The sequence below is a fragment of the Mya arenaria genome, chromosome 13, assembly GCF_026914265.1.
Source record: "Mya arenaria isolate MELC-2E11 chromosome 13, ASM2691426v1".
Taxonomy (NCBI): domain Eukaryota; kingdom Metazoa; phylum Mollusca; class Bivalvia; order Myida; family Myidae; genus Mya; species Mya arenaria.
Window position 1 is genome coordinate 36,765,852 of NC_069134.1, and position 22,580 is coordinate 36,788,431.

General features: G+C 41.6%; 2 protein-coding genes across 2 annotated transcripts; both read left to right on the forward strand.

The window, feature by feature from the left end:
• Positions 1-1,868: 1,868 nt before the first annotated feature.
• On the forward strand, positions 1,869-15,463 carry LOC128214376 (uncharacterized). Its single transcript, XM_052920800.1, has 4 exons — positions 1,869-2,033; positions 7,678-7,763; positions 8,012-8,906; positions 13,082-15,463. The coding sequence occupies exons 3-4, from the start codon at positions 8,012-8,014 to the stop codon at positions 13,900-13,902; spliced, it is 1,716 nt and encodes a 571-aa protein (XP_052776760.1). The 5' UTR covers positions 1,869-2,033; positions 7,678-7,763; the 3' UTR covers positions 13,903-15,463.
• Positions 15,464-20,171: 4,708 nt separating this feature from the next.
• Positions 20,172-21,113, forward strand: LOC128215228 (tripartite motif-containing protein 45-like). Its single transcript, XM_052921935.1, has one exon. It carries the CDS (start codon positions 20,172-20,174, stop codon positions 21,111-21,113), a length of 942 nt encoding a protein of 313 aa, XP_052777895.1.
• The last annotated feature ends 1,467 nt before the right edge of the window (positions 21,114-22,580 follow it).

Sequence of the window (22,580 nt, forward strand, 5' to 3'; positions counted from 1 at the left end):
AAGGACCTCAAGCCGAATCTTCTTCGGGCGTATAATGCTCCGTTTCGCGGTGCTCTTGTTATGTACTTGTTCATAGATCAATGTCACATTGGGGGGCATTTGTCACATACTTTGACAGCTCTTGTTCAATATTCTTTGAGAAACAAGCTATATTAATAACAAAGGTTAAACTCTTTTACTCAGGGCCATCATGGCCCTCTTGTTTTATGTATTATTTATTTATCATATGCATTGACAATTGATTATAATTTCATAATATATTATTTATTCTTTTATTGTATGTATTCTAGATCATTAAATAAATATAAGTAAATATGCATTCAAATTTCTGTATTTAGTCTTAAATAATAAATGTTGATATTGTTAAGACCAAAATCCGCTGGACTTTAGACCAATATTCCCTGGAATTCAGACTAAAATCCACTGCAAAGCCTCTCAAAAGTATGGCATGCATGTATTTGTGTCTGTCTTTTACCTTAAAGGTTGTACCAACCAGGAATACTTTTTGTATCCTCTCAAAATTCAGACTAGAAAACTGACTTGAGGTTGAATATATAAGATTATGTTTTTCATCATCTTCAGACAAATAGAAAATAGCTATCAGCTAAAATCTTATTCAACAATAAATGTTTTAGAATGCTAAATATTAGCAGTACACAGGGTATAAATCTTGTGAAACACATAGCAATAACGTGCTAAATAATGCACGTGAATCTAGGTAACTTGTAGTAGTAGAAGTCAAGTATCATCTTGGTTTATTACAGCAGAACCAGTGATTACGAACTTCGTAATCACAGCCCCAGAAACAGAAGCGTTTTTATTAAATCTCCCAGGTTGCGGAAACATGGCACATCGCAGGTGCGGATCCAGGAATTGATGTTAGAGGGGTAGTAACTTAGGGGCGCAACTTTTGACATGTGCTCCTCCCTCAGAACCGAAAGTATATGGCATAAACTGTTTTACGGGAATTTGGGGTTACTCCCTCATGTATGTAGTCGGAAATGGTGCATTATGAGCTTATTTTATTACCTTTGTTTCTCCGATATTGATGAAAACAGTAAACTTCGATTATTTTAGAGGTGGCGCACGCCGGGCGCTTAGACCGCTAGCGCTTCGACCAAATTCCCTGAGCTACACAGTCGGTCCAAGGCCAATTCCCCGCTATTTTGGCGCGAACACAAAACCACCGACTGTCCCCCCGGACCTGGGGTGGGGGGGGGGGATGCTTACCATTGACTGGTGCATTACTTTAGCGACAGCGATAGGTTTTCATATTACTTTTTCCCTGTTTGAATGTAATATCTTAATTGTCTGTTAATATGTTCACTGATAAAACTTTTGCGGCCTGGCACATTGCATCTCATTAGTCATGGCAGTATTCTTCAAGTTCAGGCTTCTTTTTTTCAAAATTCAAAATGTTTATTTTTTAAACCATTCATTGATTTATCAACACCATATTCACACATTCTCATTTACAAGAGGTTTGATAGTGATAAATCAAATGTGTAACGCATGGCACCATCACTCTGGTGAACGAAAATAATTTCATATAGCACAATGTACATGAAATAATGACAGTATGGCGAGTCGTTCCTTCACTATTTTTACCCATAAATACCATAAATTAAGCCTTTTCATACAATAGATCTCCATCACCTCTCCGACTCCTTTATAATTTGTGTAAATATATGAACATAATCATGTGGTCTTTAACAAAGATAGAAGTGTAAAAAAGTTTATATCTTCGACTTCAAAGAACTTCATTAATGCTAATTCTTGACCAAATTTTAGTTGCCTTTAACCTTGAAAATAATCGGTTAAATGGCAAGATGTTTGTAATCAAGCTTAACGACAGCGTTTTTGTGACATTGATGAAAGATGGATTTTTTTTGTTTGTCTTTTTTTTCAATCGGATAAAAAATTGTACTAGTATCTGATACAGGGTTAATGAAGCAATACGATGGTTAGACGTCATGCTAACCATTGTATAGTATAGCAGCGATGAGGAATATGGATAAGTCGACAGTTGACAGGTAAGGACATTGTAAGAAGTGTCATTTTGCTAATTTTTGCTTTAAATATGGCAATATTTTTCTTTATTCCCATTTCCTACATGTTCCCATTACAAAATCTTACCTGTCCTTCCAATTGGAAATTTCCCATTTTAAAAATGAACTTTATTCTCCAATTGGAATGTTCCCATTAACCAAATATTCCAATTGGAATTTTCCAATGTTCATACTTTCCCACTTTGAATGTGGGAATCCTCCAATTGGAAAGATTCACTCATGGGAAGGATTCACAAACAAATGCCTTAAATGAATCTATCGGTTCTTCATTTTTAATGAATATATTATTTTTCATGTAGTGAGTGTAAAATATTCTTAATTAAACAGTCAATTTCAATTTTAAAAATTATGTTCCAAATTCTCCCACAATTTTAATAGAGCCAGTTTTCCAATTGGAAAAGCTTGAAAAAGCCATTTTCCAATGGGAAGGCCATTTTCCAATGGGACTCCCATTGGAAAAGTTGACTTTAAATGCCAAAAAAACATATTTCTAAATTAAATTTCAGGAAACAAAAAATATCTCTTATTAGTATTACCTAACACATTTTAAAAATACAAAAATAAAAAACATTGGGTGAAAAATAAAAAAAATAAGTTTGCAAAAATTCCGGATTTGCAAACTTAATCCGGATGCTGTTATGTATAGTTATTAGTTAATATCACTGACACCTATCGCCTTCAGCTCACCCGATAAATTCCTCTGCCTTGCGAAATAAACTTCTTCAATCCACGGCACTAACCTAGTATTGTCTATGTAGGACTGTGCATATAAAGCATTATATGGTACTTATATTTTGCCACTTTTGCAACAATCAGTTCTCAAAATGTGCATGAACCAGCATCAGGTGAACATGAAGATGGTTAAATCAATATTGTTTCACCATGGAGGTTCTAAAACAACAATGACAGCTTCAGGAAATAAGACCAACACTTAACCAACAATGGAAGAGAAAATGTTGCTACACAGTATGTATGTTGAGCAAACAAAGCAATAAAAGGACAATGTTCTTGATTTTCACAATTCTTTACAATAAAGTCAATGGTATCCCCTAAGTAATCATTTTGTTCCGGCACTTACGAACTCGAAATAAGCACACACGAGAGTATTTTTAGCCTGTGGCATACATTTCCTTGAAACTTTATTACTGGCTATCAAAATATTATTAAATTGCATGTGACTGAAGTGGTCAGTTTTCAACGTTAAAAAATGACCAACGTAAAATTTAGGGTGGTTTTAAAAACTGGTCTTAATCGTATCTAAGATTGAAAAAAACTAGTGGAATTGTGTGATATAAATAACCAAATATAAACAATTACTACATTCAATGAAGCATGACTATAGGATTTAAGCAAAAGATTGAACACTGTAAGTTTTGATTTGTTTTCAACGAGGGACAACTTTTCATGCGACGAAGGATCATAAATGAACGGTCTTTGTCAGTTTTAAATTTAAAAATGTATGAGTCACCCGTTGAAAAATTGCCCCTGGGGTAAATTATCAAGGGTCAAAGTGGGAGTCGAGCTTGGTAGATAATATTCTGACGGATTCAGGCGTCAAGCTCGTGGCGCGCGCCCACTATTATCCAAGTAACGTGAGACCAAGGTTGGGGTAGAGTTTATGAGATTATATTCTAGCGAATTCAGATGGTACGCACACGTCGTGAACCCCCTATGTTACGTGAGTTCAATGTTGGAATAGAGTTTTAAGAGATTACACACAGGCGAAATCAGGCGGACCGCACACGGTGCGCACCCCCTATTGCCCATGTAACTTGAGTCCCAGGTTGGGGTAGCGTTTTAGGAAATAACACACAAGCGAATTCAGGCGGGATGCACACGGCGCGCACCCCCTATAGACAATGTAACTTGAGTCAAAGGTTGGAGTAGACTTTGGGAGACATACTAGCGAAATTAGGCGGGACGCACACGGCGCGCACCCCCTATGCCCCCCTATGGCCCGAGTAACGCGTGTCCCAGGTGGGAGTAGAATTTTAGGGAATTACACATTAACGAATTGAGGCGGGACAAACACCTCGCGCACGCCCTATGGCCCGAGTAACGTGAGTCCAAGGTGGGAGTAGAGTTTGAGGGATGACATACTAGCGAATTGAGGCGGGACACACACGGCGCGCACCCCCTATGGCCCAAGTAACGTAAGTCCAAGGTGGGAGTAGTGTTTGAGGGATGACATACTAGCGAATTGAGGCGGGATGCACACGGCGCGCACCCCCTATGGCCCGAGTAACGTGAGTCCAAGGTGGGAGTAGAGTTTGGTTGATGACATACTAGCGAATTGAGGCGGGACACACACGGCGCGCACCCCTATGGCCCGAGTAACGTGAGTCCAAGGTGGGAGTAGAGTTTGGTTGATGACATACTAGCGAATTGAGGCGGGACACACACGGCGCGCACCCCCTATGGCCCGAGTAACGTGAGTCCAAGGTGGGAGTAGAGTTTGAGGGATGACATACTAGCGAATTGAGGCGGGACACACACGGCGCGCACCCCCTATGGCCCGAGTAACATGAGTCCAAGGTGGGAGTAGAGTTTGGGGAATGACATACTAGGGAATTGAGGCGGGACACACACGGCGCGCACCCTCTATGGCCCGAGTAACGTGAGTCCAAGGTGGGAGTAGAGTTTGGTTGATGACATACTAGCAAATCGATGCGGGACACACACGGCGCGCACCCCCTATGGCCCGAGTAACGTGAGTCCAAGGTGGGAGTAGAGTTTGGGGGATGACATACTAGGGAATTGAGGCGGGATGCACACGGCGCGCAACCCCTATGGCCCGAGTAACGTGAGTCCAAGGTAGGAGTAGAGTTTGGGGGATGACATACTAGCGAATTGAGGCGGGACACACACCTCGCGCACTCTCTATGGCCCGAGTAACGTGAGACCAAGGTGGGAGTAGAGTTTGGGGGATGACATACTAGGGAATTGAGGCAGGATGCACACGGCGCGCACCCCTTATGGCCCGAGTAACGTGAGTCCAAGGTGGGAGTAGAGTTTGGGGGATGACATACTAGCGAATTGAGGCGGGACACACACCTCGCGCACCCTTATGGCCCGAGTATTGCGAGTCCAAGGTGGGAGTAGAGTTTGGGGGATGACATACTAGCGAATTGAGGCGGGACACACACGGCGCGCACCCCCTATTGCCCGAGTAACGTGAGACCAAGGTAGGAGTAGAATTTGGGGGATGACATACTAGCGAATTGAGGCGGGACACACACCTCGCGCATCCCCTATGGCCCGAGTATAGCGAGTCCAAGGTGGGAGTAGGGTTTGGGGGATGACTAGCTAGCGAATTGAGGCGGGACACACACGGCGCACAACCCCTATGGCCCGAGTATCACGAGTCCAAGGTGGGAGTAGAGTTTGGTTGATGACATACTAGCGAATTGAGGCGGGACACACACGGCGCGCACACCCTATGTCCTGAGTAACGTGAGTCCAGGGTGGGAGTAGAGCTTGGGGGATGACATACTAGCGAATTGAGGCGGGATGCACACGGGGCGCACCCCCTATGGCCCGAGTAACGTGAGACCAAGGTGGGAGTAGAGTTTGGTTGATGACATACTAGCGAATTGAGGCGGGATGCACACGGCGCGCACCCTCTATGGACCGAGTAACGTGAGTCCAAGGTGGGAGTAGAGTTTGGGGGATGACTTGCTAGCGAATTGAGGCGGGACACACACCTCGCGCACCCCCTAAGGCCCGAGTATTGCGAGTCAAAGGTGGGAGTAAAGTTTGGGGGATGACATACTAGCGAATTGAGGCGGGACACACACGGCGCGCACCCCCTATGGCCCGAGTAACGTGAGTCCAAGGTGGGAGTAGAGTTTGGGGGATGACATACTAGCGAATTGAGGCGGGACACACACGGCGCGCACCCTCTATGGCCTGAGTAACGTGAGTCCAAGGTGGGAGTAGAGTTTGGGGGATGACATACTAGCGAATTGAGGCGGGACACACACGGCGCGCACCCCCTATGGCCCGAGTATCGCGGGTCCAAGGTGGGAGTAGAGTTTGGGGGATGACATACTAGCGAATTGAGGCGGGACACACACGGCGCGCACCCTCTATGGCCCGAGTAATGTGAGTCCAAGGTGGGAGTAGAGTTTGGGGGATGACTTGCTAGCGAATTGAGGCGGGACACACACGGCGCGCAACCCCCTATGGCCCGAGTAACGTGAGTCCAATGTGGGAGTAGAGTTTGGGGAGATAACATTCTGGCGAATTTTGGCGGGACGTTCCAGGCGCGTTCCCCCTATTGCCCCAGTAGCGTTAATCCCAGGTTTGAGTAGATTTGGGATGATTACATACTAGCAAACTCAGGCTGGACGTACTCAGCGCGCGCCCCATGTGGCCCAAGTAACATGAGTCTCAGGTGAGAGAGGCGATAAGGCACAACACACGAATCAATTGGGGAGTGGATGGACACGGTGTTTTTTTTTATTATCGCCTTTAAACACAAAATAATTGGTCGGTTTTGCTAGCACAATTCATAAAGCAGTTGCAAACAAGTCATTTACGTAATCATAAGATATTTCTGTATTTCAATTGTAATTGTGGCTTGAACATGTTTATGGAACGATGTGTTTGTATGTGTATGTAATTTGTATACTACGCGCGTGCCCTAAAATACAAATAAATTCAAGTATCAGGTAGAAGTATAGTTTTGAGGCAACAGGGAGGTGGGAGTAGCCATTTTACTTATGAATACAGAATCAATGTTGCTACAATGAACTAAAATCTCGTGATATTTGCTTCTTTTTCTCTGTGTATCTTCACAAATTCATATTTTATACCAAATAATTTTCTTTTGATCCGCCGAATAATGTATCATGCAGAAAGAAAATGTGTAAAAAACCCTTGTAAATAGTATAATTACGAATATGCCAACTTATTGGGTTGACTGTTAAAGATGCACTTTCACAGATTAAACGTTCTGACAACTTTTTTTTTGGTCTTGGAACGAGACAATTTTTGCGAAAATCCATGGAAACCGGTTATATAAGACTGCTGACAAAAACTCAGATCGTAGACTTTCATATTTCCGTTCAAAAAATGGATGTTTTATGCATTTTTCTTAAACCGTTAGTAACGGGTTAAGCCATAAAACATGGAAATATGAAAATCTACGATCAGAGTTTTTGTAAGCAATCTTATATCATTGGTTTGCAAATATTTACGCAAAATCTTGCTCTTTCCAAGACAAAAAATAAAAAAGCTAAAAATGGTTTATCTGTGAGAGTACAGCTTTAAGAATCTGGTTTCAAGTACTACGTAAACTATTCTCTGTAAAACCATGAGGTATTCACATGTACTTCATGTCCGCAAATGAATATCAAAAATATTTAAAGGCACCTTCTCTGTTTTGACGAACTTGTTTGTATTAACGAAATAAGTAATGAACTGCTGAATGCATTAGGATTCTTCAACACTTCTCATTAAACTTTGGACTTAAAGCGAAGCAAGTATGTTCAAATCTTAATTTCCTTTTATTTTTTAAAAACATATATAAATTTAATGTACGTTACAACATAAAACATTGAAATATTTCAGTTATATTTGATATTTGATTTTATTAACATTACAGCGTATATGGGCCTTTAAGAACGAGCATGCGCAAAGGAGGACATCAATTTACTTCCTTATTGGTTTCTATGATCAACAAACATCAAGGTAACTAAAATTTGTATTTCTTTAATTGTGTGTTTTATTCAGTTCACGGCACACAATTGCTAGCTTCTATGGTTTTTTCTTAAAAAGAAAACATGTTTAAAACGTCATTAAAGGACTTCTGAATGTGGATTTCGGTCATTACATGTACTTTCGTTTTAGACAAACAAAATGTTATATTCGTTTTGGCTGCTCTTAGCTGGTTTACTGATTTATTAATATCTTGTGAACTTTCTAATTCGTAATTATAGATGGAAGTATCTGGAAAAAGGCGTGACCCTGACCTTAACAAGGGCTCCGAAGACACAACTGTCTACTGTCAGCCGTGTGAAGAGGAAGGCAAACGCGCTGTAGCCCAGGGATTCTGTCAGACCTGCCAAGAGTACATGTGTGATCCCTGTATCAAGGCCCATAAGAAATTCAAGGTGTCCAGAAACCACATTATGTTGTCCAAAGATAAGATGCCGTCCTTCTACCCGTCCACTAAGCAGTCTGACATCGGTGTAACTGAATATTGTAAAACACATCCGAATGAGATGATCAAGTTTTACTGTCCGACCCACAGCGACCTTGGTTGTGGTGACTGTGTAGTCATCGGTCATCGCACGTGCAAAGTCGACTACATTGCTGATGTGTCTAAGGATTTCACCAATGAAAGGGAATTCAGGGAGTTGGAACCATCTATTAAACGAGCAGAAGATCTTCTATCTGGGTGCATAAGTAAAGTTAAGGAGCTTTTTGACGAGGTCAAACACCAGTCTAAGTATGAGATCGACAGACTGAGAAAGTTTCGTGCAGAAATCAATTCCTACCTGGACCGACGCGAGAAGGAGTTGCTCGGCAACATCCAGAAAATGAAGACCGAGGATGAAAGCGCGCTGACTGAACTGAAGACTGATTGTGAGTTGGCAAAATGCGGACTTGTGGCCACTAGGACAGAACTGACTTCCGGTACCGACTCGGTGAACCAGAGGTACGTGACGGCAAGGAGAGCTCAGAAGGAACTACGGGAGATTCATGACAAGATGGAAAAGATGGCTGGTAGGATGAAGGCCCGGAAGTGTCGATTTGTTGAAGACGCTGACACGAAACGGCTGCTGGGATCGAAAATGGGCCTTGGAACACTGAACATGGCGGGAGAGCTTGGTAGGAATAGAATGCTTAATTATTACTATCTCCCAATAAGTTAGACTTAGTGTAGTATGTTGTGTTCTTGTTAAGAATGGTCATAAAAGGTAATTGCTAAAATTATGAAATACAGTTTCATACTTTGGTTTAATATTTTATTACAAGCTTATTGATCTACATTAAATATCTACTGGTCAATTGGGTAAACCAGTCTAGTTTCAAGTACACTGTAAATTAACAAAAGAGGGCCTTTGAACGAACAACAGCGCTCGTCTGTTTTTCCCCATTCGCTATAACTCGTTAATTATAACAGTAATTGACCTTGTTTAATACATGCTTATTGTCTGTAGCACCATTGAGTACTAAGTTTCAGTTCGAAATACTATTTAAAAGACAATTATCACCGATTTCATTGAAGTGATGCGTTTATATATCCAAATTTGTCCATGGGGTAAGTTTTGGACGCGTTTTTATGGCTATTGAGAAAATCAATATCTTTTGTAATGTTGAATCTTTACCGTCCTTACCAAAATAGAAATACGACTGGGGACAAATCAGTATTTGCATTATATGACAGGGGGCAAAATTGTTCAACCTCCAGACATGGGATTTAGCGTTTATATGCACATACTTGCACCTGGGGTAAATCTGGCCACGGTGGCAAAGTTGTTCCCGAGGTAAATCTCGTCACAAAACGTGGTTTAAAATAGCAAATTGTGCCTTAGGATCGTATTAAAAATAATACTTGTTGGTACTTTTAATGATCAGCACTCATTTAACTCAATAAACAAGCACCTTGACATGCTTAAACATTTGATTGATTTAACAGAGAAGATTTTAAGTTGAATATCATACGACTATAACGTTATTACCATAGATGCATTTGACATCATTAAAAGTGTAATTTTGTTGATAAAAACTAACCTATTGTTCACAATATATCAAATTAGTGTATGTGTGTGCGTGCCTGCGTCGGTGCGCGCGCGTGTGTGTGTGTGTGTGTGTGTGTGTGTGTGTGCGTGCGTGCGTGCGTGCATGTGAGAGTGTGCGCAGGTGCGTATGAGAACGCGTGCGGGTGAAGATGAGAGTGTGTGCAGGTGAGAGTGTGTGCAGGTGAGAGTGTGTGCAGGTGAGAGTGTGTGCAGGTGAGAGTGTGTCCGGGTGCAGGTGAGAGTGTGTGCGGGTGCAGGTGAGAGTGTGTGCGGGTGAGAGTGTGTGTGGGTGCGGATGAGAGTGTGTGCGGGTGAGAGTGTGTGCGGGTGCAGGTGAGAGTGTGTTGGTGCGAGTGTGTGCGGTTGCGGGTAAGAATATGTGTAGGTGCGATTGAGAGTTTAGCGAGTGATAGTGTGTAGAGGTGCACTTGAGTTAAGAGTGTTTTTGGATGAGAGTGTGTGCGGGTGAAGACGAGAGTGTGTGCGGTCACGGGGGAGAGTGTGTGTGGTTGCGGGTGAGAGGTTTTGGGGGTGCGGGTGAGAGTGGGTTCAGGTGAGAGTGTATGCGCGTGCGACGGTGAGCAGAAACGAGTGCGAGTGAGATTGTGAGGGTGCGAGTGTGTGTGTGTGTGTGTGCGAGTGATATTGTGTGTAGGTAACAGTGAGTGCAGGTAAGTGAGAGTGTGTGCGGGTGACGGTGAGAGTGGGTGCGGGTGAGAGTTTGAGCGAGGGCGGATAAGAATGTTTGCAGGTGTGGGTGAGAGTTTGTCAGGTGGCGGATGAGAATGTGTGTAGGTGCGGGTGTGAGTGTATGCAATTGAGAGTGTATGCAGGTGCACCTGAGAGTGTGTGCAGGTTTGAGTTAGGGTGTGGGGGGTGAGAATGTGTGCGGGTGCAGGTGAGAGGGTGTGCGGTCACGGGGCAGAGTGTGTGAGGTTGCGGGTGAGAGTGTGTGCGGGTGCGTGTGAGAACTTGCCCTGGTATGAGTGTATGCAGATGAGAGTGTGTGCGGGTGCGAGTGAGAGTGTGAGCGGTTGCGCGTGAAAGAGTGCGCGAGTGAGAGTGGAGTGGGTGCGAGTGTGAGCGGGTGCGAATGAGGGGATGGGCGGGTTCAAGTGAGAGTTAGTGCAGGTGCGGATGAGAGTGTGTGCGGTTGCGGATGAGAGTGTGTGTGGCAGCGGGTGAGAATGTATGCAGGTGCGAGTGAGAGTGTGGGTGGGTGAGGTTGAGAGTATGTGTGGGTGAGGCTGAGAGTGTGTTCGGATGCGGGTAAGACTGTTTGCAAGTGCGAGTTCGAGTGAGAGGGTGTGCGGTGCAGGTGTTTGCGGGTGCTAGTGTGTATGCGTGCGAGCAAGAGTGTGTGCAGGTGCAAGTGAGAGTGTATGCATGTTTAATTTAGAGTGTGTGCGGGTGCGGTTTAGATTGGGTGCGGGTGCGGGTAAGAGTGTGTGCGGTTGCGGGTGAGAATGTGTGCAGGTGCGAGTGAGAGTTTGTGCAGATGCGAGTGAGATTTTGTGCGGGTGAGGATGAGAGTGTGTGTGCGGTTGCGGGTGAGAATGTGTGCAGGTGCGAGTGAGAGTTTGTGCAGATGCGAGTGAGATTTTGTGCGGGCGGGGATGAGGGTGTGTGTGGGTGTGGGTAAAAGTGTATGCAGGTGCGATTGGGAATGTGTGCGGGTGCCGGTGAGAGTTTGTGCGGGTGCGGGTGAGAGTGTGCGGGTGAGGGTTAGCGTGTGTGCAGGTGCGAGTGTATGCAGGTGCGGTTTTGAGTGTGTTCGATGCGGCTGAGAATTTATGCAGATGCGGGTGAGAGTGTGTGCAGGTGCACCGGTGTGCAGTAGCGAGTGTGTACGGGTGCGATTGAGAGTATGCGGGTGCGAGTGAGAGTGTGTGCGAGTGAGAGTGTGTGCAGGTGCGAGTGATTATGAGTGCAAGTGAGGGCTAGAACGTGTGAAGGTAAGGGTTAGAGTGTGTGCGGGTGCAGGTGAGAGTTTGTGCGGGTGCGGTAGCAACGGTGTGCGACTGCGAGTGTGTACGGATGCAAGTGAGATTGTGTGCGAATGAGAGTGTGCAGTGAGGTATAGTGTGTGGGGGTAGAGAGTGTGTACAGGTGCGTTAGTGTACGAGTGAGAGTGTGTGCGGGTGCGAGAGATAATCTGTGCGGGTGCGTGTTAGGTTGAGTGCAAGTGAGGGTGAGTGTGGGCGAGTGAGAGTGTGTGCGGGTGAAAATGTGTGTAGGTGCTAATAAGGGTTTTGCGGGTTCGGTTGAGAATTTGCGCATTTTCGAGTGAGTGAAGGTTAGGGTGTGTGCGGGTGCGGTTGAGATAGTGTGTAGGTGCGAGTGAGAGTGTGCCCTGGTGAGAGTGTGTGCGGTGCAGGTGATAGTGCGTGCGGTTGCGAATGAGAGTGTGTGCGGGTGCAAATGAGAATGTGGTCGGTTACGGGTGTGTGTGTGTGCAGGTGTGATTGTGCGGGTGTGTGCGGGTGCAATAGCGAATGCGTGCGAGTGTGTGCTGGTGCGGTTGAGTTTGCGAAGGTGCGCCTGAGAGTATGTGCAGGTGCGAGTGTGTGCGGGTCCGGGCTGGAGTGTGTGCAGGTGCCAGTTTGTTCAGGTGCGAGTGTGTGCGGGTGCGGGCTGGAGTGTGTGCAAGTGCCAGTTTGTTCAGGTGCGAGTGTGTGCGGGTGCGGGCTGGAGTGTGTGCAGGTGCCAGTTTGTTCAGGTGCGAGTGTGTGCGGGTCCGGGCTGGAGTGTGTGCAGGTGCCAGTATGTTCAGGTGCGAGCGTGCGAGTGCTTGCGTCAATGCCTTTATGAAGTGAAGTCCAATTATGTAAAAACAGTGTTTTAATTAGCCTGATGAATATGTATACAAGGACAACTGTACTCGATAAATAGTGTGTTTCGCTGATATAACGACATTTATAGTGATGGGAACATTGACATATTTATTTGATTTTAACAACTTCTTTGTCCTTTTCAATGAAAAAAGTACTCATTTCACATTATTTAATATTTTTATTAACGCTCTATATTTAAATTCTGAGTCTGCACACGAAAATTGTTGAAGCAAACATGTTTCTAAGTCGAAACCCTCATCATAACATGTATTTATAATTCCTGTTTATTCCGTGGTGTCTGTCGTGTAAGTTTACCTTAAACAAACTGGCTATTGAAGTTCTGACTTTATACAAGTATTTACACTTACATTTATAAGCTCAAAGTGACTAAAGATATACATGTAGTCCTTATTATTTTTATTTCCAGTTCCTGACCTCGCTACTGTGACGTGGAAGAAGGAGGCGGATATCCTGGTCAGAACATCTCAGGACAAGGAAACCTGCTGGATCACGGGCTGTGCCCTGATCTCGCCTGGTCTCTTCCTCCTTGCTGACTGTTATAACTATTGTGTCAAACTCGTAGACATCAGCACCTGCACCGTCACGTCCCGCCTCCAGCTACCAGGCATGCCATGGGACGTGTGTGTGCTCCATGATGACCAGGCCGCCGTCACTCTCCAGATTCTGAATATTATTCAGCTGTTGTCTATAAAGGGTGGACAGTTATCGTGTGGAAAGGAAATTAAAGTATCATCTGGGTGTCTTGGTATTGCGTTTAACAACAATAGATTATACGTTTCGTATAAACAAACCCCGCGTGTTGAAGTGATGACATTGGATGGGCACATCATAAGTACATTCCAAACAGATGATAGAAGACAACTTTTCAAAGCACCATGTTACCTGACTGTGTCAGCTTCAACACCGCCGACCCTGTGCGTGTCTGACAGCACTGCCAACACCGTCCTCCAGCTGACCCTTGACGGGAAGGTCCTGCGGAAGTACCAAGATATTCGGCTCATCCATCCCAAGGCCGTGGTGAAGGTAGGGCCCGGCCAGCTGCTCGTGTGTGGATCTACCAGCCACAACGTGATGCTGCTAACGGAGAGGGACGGCAAGATGGCGGAAATACTGGGAAAGAAGAACGGACTGACCAACCCCTTCTCCGTGTCCTTCTGTCCTCACACACGTGCCATAGTTGTTGGAATGGAAATTAATGACTCACTGAAGGTCTTTAATGCAAATTGACACCTTTTCTTTATCAGTCGTGATTTTGCTCTCTCTGGCGGAAATTACCATGTATTCAATGCTGTTTGAGCAAGTGAATAGTAAAAGCAATCATATTTAATGTTCAACATACGTTTATTTATTCGTTGTAACCGAGGTCTATCAAACTGAATGAACATTGCTAATTATATAAATCAAGAATGGAAATACTAAAATAATGTTGTATCAGTCTCAGAAGTTTTGTAATTAGTCAGAAAAGCCATTGATGCTTTATGACAGTCATGTATCAAATCAATATTAAGCGTATTTTGCAGTTTAATTTTGCAAAACACTAGGATAACGAATTAGTGTAAATATTGTAATACTATTAAACACTTATTCAATTATATTTTGGTGTTTACTACTTTTGTTTTTTTATGTTCTTTATATAGATCTTTGATTTTACAAAATGATCATTAACTTATATAAAAATCATTATTTAAAGAGATGTATACTTTTTATGGTTTTGAAGTTAAAATAAGGTGTTTGACTTTCAGTAAAGAGAAATTTAGTAGGTTTTCATTATCATATGATAATGAAACTCAGTCAGCATTTCAACGGTGGGCAAGTCTCAGTCAAGTTCCATCGTGAAGTGAACCATGTCAGTAATTTCAGAGTTATGCCCCTTGTACATTAAACAATAATATGTTTATATATTATGAAGGCAGTAAGTTAAGTTTTTTACTATCCAATAATGATGAAACTCGGTTACAGCATTTGTGGGCAAGTCACCGTCAAGTTCCATCGTGGAGTAAAGCATGTCAATAGATCCAGAGTTATTCCTCTTTAACAATAGGAAATTGGTATTTTAAGCATCCGACAGGAAATTACTAACTTGTATTATCTGATCATGATGGAACTTGGTGACTGTGTTTGTGGGCATTATGTCTCGGCGTAAATCGCTCCAGTAACTCTCATTGGTTATGGGCATACTGTCTCTGTCAGGTTCGGTTATTGGATGAATGGCCTCAGTAGCTCGATAGTCATGCCCCTTTTACAGTGAAATATAGAATAGCATAATTACTTGCAGAGACAATTACTTAATTATAAAACGATCAGTACAATAATGAACTAAGTTACAGCGTTTGTAGACATAGTTCGTTAGATAAATCGCTCAAGTTACACCAGAGTTATATCCTTTTAACATTAATTTGCAATTAGCTGACTGATTGATTGTATTTAATAATCTGACGAAGTTATTAGTTAACGACAAAATTTCGCTCCTTTATAATAAAAATTGATATTATACTGTGGTTGACTTCGGTTTTTTTCCAAAGAGGCAACACAATTTATTTCCGCGGACTTTTGAGTTCATGGTTCAAATTTAGTGGTTTAGATTCAACTTATTTATTTTACTATTATGATGTTACTATTACATTAATCACACTCATTGGCACAATTTTACTTAAAGTGTGGTCTTGTTGTGGGGCGGGGGAACTTGGGTATAAGAATCATATTTCTATGTGTTTTGATTGCTTTGTTTTAGATATTCAACCAATATATCTATAATATTATAAAATGATCATTTTCTTATCTAAAATACTTTACAAAATCTCTTTATATAGATGAATATTTTTTCATGGTTTTAAAGTTAAAGTTATGTTTGACTAACTGTAAAACCTAGATTTTGGATGAATGTTCTTATTCAAATTATATATTAGAATTATTTTAAATGTGTTAAACCTGACATGCATAAAATAGGACTACATTTTACGTTTATGCAAAGCATTTCAAAGTTACTATGAAGAATATTTTAAATGGAAATTTCCGCGTGAATATTCCATAGGAATAGTACAAATGAAAAATCTCTTAAAAATGACAAACATGTCTTTAGATCTCAGTTTATCTTCTTTGGACGTTTGCCTACTGAATGTTATTGTATTGTTATTGACAATGTATGTAACCTGTCTTAATTTAGACATAGAATGAAAATAACCGTATATTTCTTACAAGGGCATCTTGGCTGTAATTACTTTCACAACAATTTTGTAGTATTGTGCAACTTGATTTCTGTATTAACCTTTAACTTATAAATGAATTTTAAACTTTCAGCCATCTTCTTATGGGTTTATGTATCTAAATTATTGAATTTTGAAATTTGATTATAATCTGCAACAAAACCCAACCAGCTTTCTATTATTTGCATGTATGTAATTACCATGCGGTGATAAACCTTTTTTACTGTTTCAATTTCAATGAGCTATTTACAAGTCATATATCAACTAAGTTCAATTGCATTATTTTCAAAACCTATATAATTATTATCCAATTATGAGCCACTCGGTCACAGTGCTTGTTTGTGGGTTTCATGTTTTGGCGAAGTTTGATCTTGGGGTTATTCGCCCTAGTATATCTAGACTTATGCCCCCTTTACATTAAAAATAGTAGGTGCATATATCATGCACGCAGCTACTTAAGTTATAATTATTATTCAGTCATGATGCAACTCAGTCACAGCATTTGTGTGCAAGTCTCAGTCAAGTTCCATCATGGAGTGAATCAATTGTCCGAGTAAATCGAGAGTTCTGACTCTTTTGCCCATAAAAAGTAGGTGTATGTATATATTGGAGGCAGATACTTATTTTTTTATTATCCATTAATGATGCGACTCTTTTATAGTATTTGTGGGCAAGCCTCAGTCCGGTTCCAGTGTGAAGTTAATCATGTCAGAGTTATGCCCCTTTAACATTAGGAATTAGTTCTTTTAAGTTTTAGTTTAAGTTTTTAGTATCCAGTAATGATGGAACTTTGTTGCAGCATTTGATGGCCAGTCTCCTTCAAATTCCACCATGGAGTGAATCATGTCAGTAAACTCCCCAGTTATTCCCCTTTTACATTAGGAAATAGTTCTTTTAAGTATTCGCCAGAAAACATCTTAAGTTTTTAGTATCCAATAATGATGAAACCTTGTTACAGCATTTGATGGCAAGTCTCAGTCATATTCCATTTTGGAGTGAATTATGTCAGTAAACTCCCGAGTTCGGCCCCTTTTACATAAGGAAATATGTATTTTAGTATGGGGCAGAAAATATCCCAAGTTGTATTGTCCGATCACCAGTGACTCTCATTGGTTATTGGTATACTGTCTCTGTCAGGCTTGGTGATCGCCCAGTAGCTCAATAGTCATGCTTGTTTACAGTCAAATATAGTATAGCATTATTACTTGTGAAGACAATTACTTACTTAATTAGTATACAGTCAGTACAATAATGAACTAAGTGACAATGTTTGTAGACATAAGTTGTTATTATTGTTCATAAACCTGAAATTTGAGTTTATGTTTGCATGCGTTCATTGACTGCAGTACAGCCTGGCTGTACCAGGGCGCCATAAAACCAAAGAGTTTCTAGTGCGATAAGTGACAGTACATAGAGGTAACTGCAATTCCCAGTCACACCAAGATATTTGCAGAGTTGATTAAAAAGGGTTACATACAAGGAGAATACAATGCAAATCCCAGGATTATAAAGAAAGAAGCTCTTTGATTTGCCATGTGTAAAGCAACGATGTACGGGATTCCTTGGTTTAAATCAGTGCTGAGTACTCAAAAATTAATTTAAAATTCCCATAACTACCCTATAATACGGACCGCAAATCAATGGATCTAATGGAACCATATTTCAACCGTTCCTGCATCACATTGAACGCGCAACCACTAGGTTAACGAGGCGTTGCAATCATAACTGCACATAAACACGGTTATGGAGTACATTCTATGATCAAATATGGTAGAAGGATAAAACATGATTATGCAATTAATGCGGGGATGTAAACACACAACAAACAAGGTACTAACTATGATCACATATCGTAGAAGAAAAACATGTCAATAAAAGTACAAACACGGTAAATATGATCATGTTTATTTGCCAAAACAACAACAACGTAAAAATAACATAGCTTTGATCAATAGCTCATTTATGTAGGTTTCCAAAAAAGGACTAATCGGTGTAAGATGGAGTACTACTTTCGCTAAATGTCGCAATTGGTGATGTTGGCGTTCGCCAGCGGAATCATTGAAATAGCTCATCAAAAACTTATAACGTATGCCTATAACAAAGAAAAATCGGTTACCTGTAAATTGCATTCTTCTGTTGATTCTCATATCAACGTATAGTAATTGGGGTATCTTAATTATGTATATGTGTATGAGATTCATATGACCACTTTGTCCATCTTGATAACATTTATCAACCTATGTATCTAAATGTAATATAACCCTGATATATGTAGATAAATGTTTTCAGTGCATCAGGACCTTCTATTTTACTAGATTCATTCGCGATGTCAGAGGGTAACAAGTACATTGTAAATAAACACAAGAGGGCCTCTGAACGAACACCAACGCTCGTCTGTTTTTCCAAATCGGCAACTATAACAGTTAATGACTTTGCTTATAGGTGTCTATTGTCTCTATCAACATTATGATAACACACTTGGGTAAACCAGTCTGGTTTCAAATACATTGTAACTAAAACAAATAAGGGCCTCTGGGCGAACGCCAACGTTCGTCTTTTTTTCCATATTCGGTATAATTCGACAATTATAACAAAACAAAACATATACATTCAATTACCATTCGTAAAATATAGCCTGGCTGCCAACAATCGGTTGTGGTTGGATGGTTAAGCGGATGGTGGGCAGGTTTTCTTGATATCATTATTATTAAACTCTTGTATTATTTTATTCTATAACAATGTACATGCCCGTGTGTCCTTCGATTGGTATACGCTTAATATTATCTATCAGTATAAACCGTCATTATGTATAATAACCTGATAGAAGAATCAATTAGATAACTTTAAATGAAATATGGAAAATGAAAGCATTCACATTTATGCGAGTGTATTCTTTTACGTTATTGTTAAAGCTAAACTGGGGACATTCAGCTGTTGCAAAAAGAGACTGGAAGGTACCATATTGAAACAGAAGAATAGGAAACAAATCTTGCCAGTGGCGTAACTACATATAAGCCTTGTAGGCCTCGGCCTACAACTTCTTTAGAAAATGACAAAATTTATATAACCCCAAAATGCACTAAAAACTAATAACAACTCAAAAGTTGTATGTAACGTTATTATAACAAAAGCAAGTCTGCTGTTTATTGAAACTATGTGCTGGTGTGTTGCTTGATTTTATTGTAATAATTATGTATTTAAGTTTGTGTAATGTGCATATAAAATGGCTATGACTCTGCCTTTTGTTTTTGTCTTGAAATGCTCCAAATTGCACTATTTTTCTTCTTATTTAGAAGAAAATACTTGCGGTGGGTATCCCCGACTTCACCTAGAACCATCGGGCCCACAAGTTTGTTTAGGCCTAGCTACGCCCCTGCTTGCTTTTATGTATATGTGATTAATTTGGGAGATACAAGTATAATGCTATGCACAATTAACTCCTCGTGCGCTTTGGCAAAAACCTGTGTAAAGTTTTATTAGGTATCTCAAATGACGATGATGATGATGATGATGATGATGATGATGACGACGAAGACGACGACAATGATGATGATGATGATGATGATGATGATGATGATGATGATGATGATGATGATGGTATTGGTGGTGGTATTGGTGGTGGTACGGGTGGTGATGATGATGATGATGATGATGTTGATGATGATGATGATGATGTTGATGAAGTTTTTTAAATGTTTTTCTTTTAAACAATATTCTTACGCATTGTATATAGATTAATAAACGCTAAATTAGCAAAACATTTGTATGTGTATCTTCATTATCTTTTCTCTTCTGATATACGAATAAATGAGATAAACCTGTCAATGATATCAACGGTATTAGGTCAATTGAGGATACTCAGATAAAGTCAAAAGGAGACTAGAAAAGACCGCTTAGAAGCAAACGTGGATTAATAAGAAACGGAAAAAACATGGTAATATAATATGGGACAAACTATTGTGAATATGTGTTCGTTTGTTCTGGGAAACAAAACTTTTTTACGTTCAAATACATAAGCGCCAAAATGTTTCTTTATTATAAAAGTTTCTTTTTTCGACCACATAACCGTGTTATTGATATGTATTTAGCGGTAATTATGTCAAGATTGTGCTGTGATTATAGCTACGCGACAGTGTCCGCTTGTAGATCATGCTGGGCAAGGTGTCATGGGCGCCATTCCTACAAGATGCACATTTGTTCAGCTTGTCACACTAACGTATACGTCTATCTGTATAAATACATTAAGAAAACGCATTGTTATTAGTATGTCCTTTATTAAAATTGTCTTCATAGATGGAGGTATCTGGAAAGAGACGTGACCCTGACCTTAACAAGGGCTCCGATGACACAACTGTCTACTGTCAGCCGTGTGAAGAGGAAGGCAAACGCTCTGTAGCCCAGGGATTCTGCCAGACCTGCCAAGAGTACATGTGTGATCCCTGTATCATGGCCCATAAGAAATTCAAGGTGTCCAGGAACCACATTATGTTGTCCAAAGATAAGATGCCGTCCTTCTACCCGTCCACTAAGCAGTCTGACTTGGGCGTAACTGAATATTGTAAAACACATCCGAATGAGATGATCAAGTTTTACTGTCCGACCCACAGCGACCTTGGTTGTAGCGACTGTGTAGTCATCGGTCATCGCACGTGCAAAGTCGACTACATTGCTGATGTGTCTAAGGATTTCACCAATGAAAGGGAATTCAGGGAGCTGGAACCATCTATTAAACGAGCGGAAGATCTTCTATCTGGGTGCATAAGTAAAGTAAAGGAGCTTTTTGACGAGGTCAAACACAAGTCTAAGGATGAGATCGACAGACTGAGAAAGTTCCGTGCAGAAATCAATACCTACCTGGACCGACGCGAGAAGGAGTTGCTCGGCAACATCCAGAAAATGAAGACCGAGGATGAAAGCGCGCTGACTGAACTGAAGACTGATTGTGAGTTGGCGAAATGCGGACTTGAGGCCACTAGGACAGAACTGACTTCCGTGGACGTCTCGGTGAACCAGCGGTACGTGACGGCAAGGAGAGCCCAGAAGGAACTACGGGAGATTCATAACAAGATGGAGAAGATGGCTGGTAGGATGAAGGCGGCCCGGAAGTATCGATTTGTTGAAGACGCGGACACGAAACGGCTGCTGGGATCGAAAATGGGCCTTGGAACACTGAACATGGCGGGAGAGCTTGGTAGGAATAGAATGCTTAATTATTACTATCTCCCAATAAGTTAGACTTAGTGTAGTATGTTGTGTTCTTGTTAAGAATGGTTATAAAAGGTAATTGCTAAAATTATGAAATACAGTTTCATACTTTGGTTCAATATTTTATTACAAGCTTATTGATCTTCATTAAGTATCTACAGGTCAATTGGGTAAACCAGTCTAGTTTCAAGTACACTGTAAATAAACAAAAGAGGGCCTTTAAACGAACAACAGCGCTCGTCTGTTTTTCCCCATTCGCTATAACTCGTTAATTATAACAGTAATTGACCTTGTTTAATACATGCTTATTGTCTGTAGCACCATTGGGTACTAAGTTTCAGTTCGAAATACTATTTAAAAGACAATTATCACCGATTTCATTGAAGTGATGCGTTTATATATTCAAATTTGTCCATGGGGTAAGATTTGGACGCGTTTTTATGGCTATTGAGAAAATCAATATCTTTTGTAATGTTGAATCTTTACCGCCCTTACCAAAATAGAAATACGACTGGGGACAAATCAATATTTGCATTATATGACAGGGGGCAAAATTGTTCAACCTCCAGACATGGGATTTAGCGTTTATATGCACATATTTGCACCTGGGGTAAATCTGGCCACGGTAGCAAAGTTGTCCCCGAGGTAAATCTCGTCACAAAACGTGGTTTAAAATAGCAAATTGTGCCTTAGGATCGTATTAAAAATAATGCTTGTTGGTACTTTTAAAGATCAGCACTAATTTAACTCAATAAACAAGCACCTTGACATGCTTAAACATTTGATTGATTTAACAGAGAAGATTTTAAGTTGAATATCATACGACTACAACGTTTTTACCATAGATGCATTTGACATCATTAAAAGTGTAATTTTGTTGATAAAAACTAACCTATTGTTCACAATATATCCAATTAGTGTATGTGTGTGCGTGCCTGCGTCGGTGCGCGCGCGCGTGTGTGCGTGTGTGTGTGTGTGTGCGTGCGTGCGTGCGTGCGTGCGTGCGTGCGTGTGTGTGTGTGTGGGGGATGGGTGTTTGCATGAGCGGATGCGTGTGTGTGCGCGCGCGTGTGCGAGAGTGCGTGTGTATGTGTGTGTGCAGGTGCATGTGAGAGTGTGAGCAGGTGCGTATGAGAGTGCGTGCGGGTGAAGATGAGAGTGTGCGCGGGTGAGAGTGTGTGCAGGTGAGAGTGTGTGCGGGTGCAGGTGAGAGTGTGTGCGGTTGAGAGTGTGTGCGGGTGAGAGTGTGTGCAGATGAGAGTGTGTCCGGGTGCAGGTGAGAGTGTGTGCGGGTAGAGGTGAGAGTGTGGGTGGGTGCGGATGAGAGTGTGTGCGGTTGAGAGTGTGTTAGGGTGAGAGTGTGTGCGGGTGTGAGTAAGAGTGTGTGTGTGTGTGTGTGCGGGTGAGAGTGTGTGCGGGTGAGAGTATGTGCGGGTGAGAGTGTGTGCAGGTGAGAGTGTGTGCAGGTGAGAGTGTGTGCGGGTGAGAGTGTGTGCG